This window comes from Gopherus evgoodei, chromosome 3 (assembly GCF_007399415.2).
Source record: "Gopherus evgoodei ecotype Sinaloan lineage chromosome 3, rGopEvg1_v1.p, whole genome shotgun sequence".
Classification (NCBI taxonomy): domain Eukaryota; kingdom Metazoa; phylum Chordata; order Testudines; family Testudinidae; genus Gopherus; species Gopherus evgoodei.
Window position 1 is genome coordinate 199787000 of NC_044324.1, and position 6000 is coordinate 199792999.

General features: G+C 44.7%; 1 protein-coding gene across 7 annotated transcripts in view; it reads right to left on the reverse strand.

The window, feature by feature from the left end:
- Positions 1 to 4350, reverse strand: part of PPP4R3B (protein phosphatase 4 regulatory subunit 3B) — a 103929-nt gene extending 99579 nt beyond the window's left edge. For 3 of the 7 annotated variants that reach the window (XR_003999772.1, XR_003999771.1, XM_030557805.1), the window contains exons 1-2: positions 3930 to 4350; positions 2587 to 2642 (exon numbers count right to left, since the gene is read on the reverse strand). Coding sequence is in view for 4 of the 7 variants with exons in the window: in XM_030557805.1 (XP_030413665.1) it covers positions 2587 to 2642; positions 3930 to 4071 (198 nt within the window). In the remaining 3 variants the exon portion in view is untranslated. Of the gene's footprint in view, positions 1 to 2586; positions 2643 to 3472; positions 3494 to 3929 lie in introns of those variants that run through there. The other 4 variants (XM_030557804.1, XM_030557802.1, XM_030557803.1 and 1 more) reach the window with 4 other exon arrangements.
- Positions 4351 to 6000: the final 1650 nt, after the last annotated feature.

Genomic DNA, 6000 nt, shown 5'->3' on the forward strand with positions numbered 1-6000 from the left:
ACCCTAGATCAGCCTCCTTCCAAAATGAGAGCCCCATGCTCAACCTTTGGCATAAACTAATTTTAATTTAGTGTTGCCAGACTAACACCACTTCTGCCATATGCCCAGAAACAACAAAAAAGTTATCCTAAAATACAGTGAAAAAGAATTTATAGGGTGACTCAGCATACTGCAGCACTAAGAAGCATAGGATGTGCCCCCAGAAGCCTAAGTGCCACACACAAATACTGTGCCAATACAAACACAACAACTCAAGTGTTATTCCACAATGTGGTCACTCTCACTAGAGCTAACTTGAGTGCAGATTACTCAATTTAACTCTGTTTGGACAACATACCCCACATCATGCTTAAACACACTCCTGCAGCAGTGTGGAGAACTCTACATTGCTGATGCCTATGCTGTTTCAGATTCTGTAGTCAAGATGCACTTTTCACGAGATAAATTAATTGTTTGTAAAGAGAAAATATAATTAAATATATTAAATGCAATGATTCCTCTAAAATTTTACCTGGAAGTGTTTTTTAAATTTTATTTTAAAATCATGTTTACATGTGTTATTCTCAGGAAAACTAGTACTGAGCCTTTCAACCCAAGTCTACAATTTGTTTTTGCTTGCTGCAGAAAAAATTATCTTCAAACAAAAATATGTGTATCAATACAAACTTAGGCACATCCACACCACAAAAGCAGGTGTAACTATAGTGTGGGTGGGGATATCACTGCTAAATTTAATCTAGCTAGTTCAGGTAACAATTGCAATGAAGACATGGACCCTGGCATACGGTTGCAACTTAGGTACACACTCAGGGTCCATGTCAGGCTTGGGCTTGAGTGGCTAGCCGCACTGAAGCCCATGCTGCCACACATTCACTACTACTGTTACCCAACCTAGCATAGGTATGCCTACCTGTGCTACAATTATACCTTAATTTGCAGTACATACATACCCTTCGAAGCAGAGGCAGAACGTTAAATATTTTATTTAACAGATTAAGAGTGTGCATCAGTATATTCCAGCAGTTCTCAAACTGTGGGTTGGGGCCCCAAAGTCAGCTCGTGTGTAGACTTGCCCAGGCCTGAGCCCTGCCACCTGAAGTCTTATTGATTTTATATGGAAGGTTCTCAGATGCCAGAGTGATAGGTGGCAATATGAAATCTTAAAGAGAATTCAGAACAAACCAACACACCTGGTCAGCAACACAATCTGCATTTGATATACTGCATTCAGTATTAATTCTCTGTGCACTATCACCACTGAACAGAGTCCAGTCCAAGGCTATCTTGATTTTCAAAATGCAGCACAAAAATGGACTCAACTATCTTAGAAACCATCCCTCTCCTCTGCAATCATGACCTCCCCATGACAGCTATCCTCTACTGAAGCAAATAAACCACCATCCAGTAGGTAGAAACTTGTGAAGATGGGAGATGAAAAACCTTCACGGGAACTGGCGCCAAGACTATGGACCTCATTGCCAGATCAAATAATGCTGATCAATAATCTTGCTGCATTCAGAACTAAATGCAAACCTATTTACTAAAGTTCTCTTGCAACAGTACCCCATAGTCTCATTTTTGTATTAACTAGAAAACCTGCACAGAAAACAAACATCAGCAGCAAATCTGTACAGTAAACCTTTGTGGCAAGGGTGGAAAAGTATTACTGTTTTTTACTGGTGGGAAGTGCTCAGAAACCATGGCAATGGATACTAACATAAGAACCTGGATAAAAGAGGTAGAGAATCTACTATGTAAAAAAAGGTGATGGATAGAAAAAGAAAAGTAGCAAAAAAACAATGAGGACAACATTGTCTTTTCCTATCTGTTATAGAAAAACAAAGCAAGAGAAACATAGTACATGAGCAACAAATAGTCCTGTGGCACCTTATAGACTAACAGTTGTATTGGACCATAAGCTTTCGTGGCCGAATACCCACTTCGTCAGACGCATGCGTGTATAAGCTGCCACGGGACTCTTTGTTGCTTTTTACAGATCCAGACTAACACGGCTATCCCTCTGATATAGTACATGACTTTTTTAATGGATTACTAGAGGGTCGACAATATGTTACACTCAGTGCTGATTTATTCTTTTGATTTACAGAAAGCATGCCCTCAAAAGATGGTTGTGTGCAAGTGTATTCAACCCTGGCTAGTCAGCTTAGTTAGGTTAGGCTAGCAGGTGCGCCTGAACGATAATAATAAAAGTCACATTGTACAGGCGGATTCTTTGATGTCATTTTCAGGTAAAGAACTGAAGAAATAACCAGTATGTTAATGGGTTAATAGCAGAAATAAAAAGGAATCAGTTACTTGTATACTACTCCATATTTAAGTATTCTTCCTTTCATGAGTTCAAGATATTCCCCAAAATACCTAACAGCCCTTTTCAGACACCTTAAATTATAGCACTAATAGAAGGACAATTTTTCAAAGTTTGCAAACAGTTTTTCAACCTGCACAGAAAACAAACAAACAGCAGCAAATCTGTACAGTAAACCTTTTGCCCTTTTCTGTAAATCAGCATTAATTTTTGTGCCAAATTCAGCGCGAAATGATAGGACAAAAGAAGCTGGTACTTGCCTGCTGTTTTTGATATGCAGTGTTTGGATTTATCTTTGATTCCAACAATAGAGAACCTGAAAAGGTGATAAGGAATTATATTTAGGAAGTTTAATAAAACAAAAACCTCCATGGCTCTTAAAACTTGTCATGTGTCAATAAATATATTACATTTAATTAATCCAAATCTTCTAGCCAGTCCAAAAGAATATTTTGCATTTTAATGGAAATCTCTACACCTTCTGAATAAGCCAGGTAACAGGTAAAGCCAAAATAAAATATTTTTATTTAAATTTAAAAAACACAATTTAGAGTCAATGATCTGTGTACTGCTATCTTTCTGCTGTCCTGTGCAGTAATCTGACAATTGCAGAGAGCGTTTTATAAATCAATGCTGACTAGTGCTAAATTATAACAAGCAGTTTATGATCAAAATTTACTTGCCTACACAAAAATGCACATTTTTTGCTCTCATCTCAAGGTGCCCTTCAGAAATGAAAAATCTAGACTCTATAAACCCAAAGACTTTATTCTGTGTAAGTAACATATGTATCCTGGCAACAAGTCTGGAGTAATCTATACCAGACATCAGGTTTATTTAGCACATTAGCACCTGTCAGCAGACAAAGTTGTCACTAAGATTTTTTTTTTTAATTTTTTTTCTGAACTTAAACACACAATAAAAACAAAAAGCAAGCAAACAAACAAAAAAACAAAAAAAAAACACCAGCAAGAGTTTCACCTTTCCAAAACAGAGAATTTACAAAAAGAAATTCCCTGCACATACAAGAAAAAGGAAAACCACATTCAGAAAAAAACACACACACAGAATACTGATTAATCTGGGAATGCTTATGAAAAAATCTGAAGAAAGGGTGTCACTTAAATAGACTTCATCTTCACTCACTGCTAGGTAAGGGCTGGCAGACTCAGTCACTGGTGGTAACGTTAAGGAAGCGTTTGGAGTAACTTCAGTGCAGACCACACTCGGCCTCACTGGGTGGAGAAGGAAAATTGGAGGAAGAAGGCCCGCTAGAAACGCTGCCTCTCAGGGAACGGGGGAGACTCCCTCTCATAAGCCCGACCCATGGAGGAATGGAGTGCCAGTGCCTGGGGCTCTGCTGGGGCAAGACAAGGCCAAACTAGGAGGCTGTGGTGGGATCAGTATTTGCGGGTCGCTGGGCGGGGGCGCTGTCACATTTTCTCCCCTTCCCCAGTCCCGTTATCCCAGCAGCCAGGCCCAACCCTGTGAACGTGTGAGCCGGGTAGCTACCGGCCAGGGCAGGAAGGGCACCACGGGGGCCAGGCCACCTTCCCGGCAGACAAGGCCTAGGCCTGCCCGCAGCTCCTGGCTCCGTTCTCACCGTCCGACTCGGCCCGCACCAGCAGCGACATCCCCTTGAGCCGCTCCACGTAGGTGGAGGAGACGTGGCCTGTGCCCCTGTCGTCCCATTGCCGGTCCTCATTGAGGGTATAGACCTTCACCCGCCGCCGGGTGTCCGACATGGTGCAGCCCGACCAGGGCCTCCGCGCCGGCTAGCCGCCTCCGCGGGGTCAGGGAGTCGCTCACGGACAGCGCGGGGTCTTTAACACGCCGCTTTTCATGGCTCCCTGAAGGCGAGAGGGGAAAGTTGAGCCCCCAGCCCGGTCCCTTCACTCCGCGCCGCCGCCTCAGCAACTACCACAGCGCGGCCGCCATCTTGTAACCCGACTCTCCTGCCTTTCTCTTCCTTTCGGCAGCGCGTGCCACGGGCTCCACTCGCAGGGGCTACGGTGGCCGAGAGCCGACGAGCTGGTGCTGAAAGGACGGGAGGGGCGGGCTACAAATACCCGCCCTGAGTTCGCCTCCCCAACTCCCACACACGATAACACCCTCCCACCACTGACCTCAGCTCCTCCCGCAACCCCCTGTCAGAGTCCAGGGACAGCATACACCCCCCTTTCAGAGGTGCTGGCACTAGGCATGCAGTAGCATCCTGTTTTGGAGTAGTTTCCATCACATAGGGTTCACAATTTGGTTCAGTGGCTCTCAGCACACATACACACACCTCACACAAAGTATTCCAGCATCCACAGACACAGTGCAACCACTGCCCCTGACTATCACACTCCTGCTATGCCCAACAGCCACCACTATCCACTCCAGGGCCCCGAGCCTACTGTCCCCATGAACTAAATCCCCTACTGACCCCCACCAGCATGGACCCCAACAGAACCTTACAGTATCCCCTAAGACACCCCAACACTTGCTGACCTGCCTCTCTCCACTTTATTGGTGTGGGGACAGGGGTAAAAAAATCAGTAACTCTAGGGGCTTATCGAAGTGGACTGGAGGATTTGGTGGTTTGTTTGTAAAACCCAAACCTCTCTGATGGATCATAACCTTGTCGTGGTTGAGTGGGCTAAAGACTATCAGAGCTACATCGACCGGAGCTTTCATACTCCTGATAGGGTCTCCCTTGGCGAGTGGGTCTGACACGAGGCTCCTGACTATCCCCAGTCCAAACTTAAGACCCCAACAGCGGATCAGGTGCATATAGAGGACCTTTTAGTACTTTGCATCTGTGAAGATGAATGAGGGTGCAGCAAGAAGGAGGTCCCTGGTTGTCTTGGATCTCCTTGCCACTGGGTCAGGGTTTTCCTCCTGCCAAGTTTCATGTGGTCACCACCTGCACACTGGTTTCCCGACATAAAAAGATTTCACATGCTGGCTTCTGCCAAAGGACTCATACCCACCCAATCTCTGTGGTGACGGACAAGTGGCGGTGAAGACAAGAGCAGTGATCTCTGGGAGTCTTTAGTCATAAATCTGCACATAGGTGGCAGACATGTGATGGTTGTTTTGTGCTTGGATGAGACAGAAGTGCATTTTGGCAGCAGAGACAGATTGAGCAGGCCTTTTTAGGATCCCCTCTGCACACCCAAACATAGGCTGTCTTATACTCTTCCGACTGGATGGATGCATCCAGTGGGATCACTCAACTCCGCAGCCAAAACAAGAGATATAAGACAATGAATTTCACCACCTGAAATGTCCACACCCTTATGGACTCTCAGCAGAGTGAAACACATAATTGTCATAATTGCCAGAGAACTGGCAAGACTCAACATTGACACTGCAGTTCTTAGTGACACCCACCGGGCTGATAAGCGCCAATTAAAAGAGGATGGAGGTGGCTACACTGTCTTTTGGAAAGGAAAGTCACCTGAAGAGAGACACATTAATGGGATTGGCTTTGCTATCAAAAATAATATAGCCAGTCAGCTTTTGGAGCTTCCGGGCGGATCAGCGAGTGTCTCATCACTGTTCGGCTCAAGCTCAGCAACAACCAATAAGCCATAGTCATCAGTGCATATGCCGCAACACTTGATGATGAGGAAGACAACAAGGAACAATTTTATAGTGCCCTTGATGCAGTCCTCACCACCACGCCT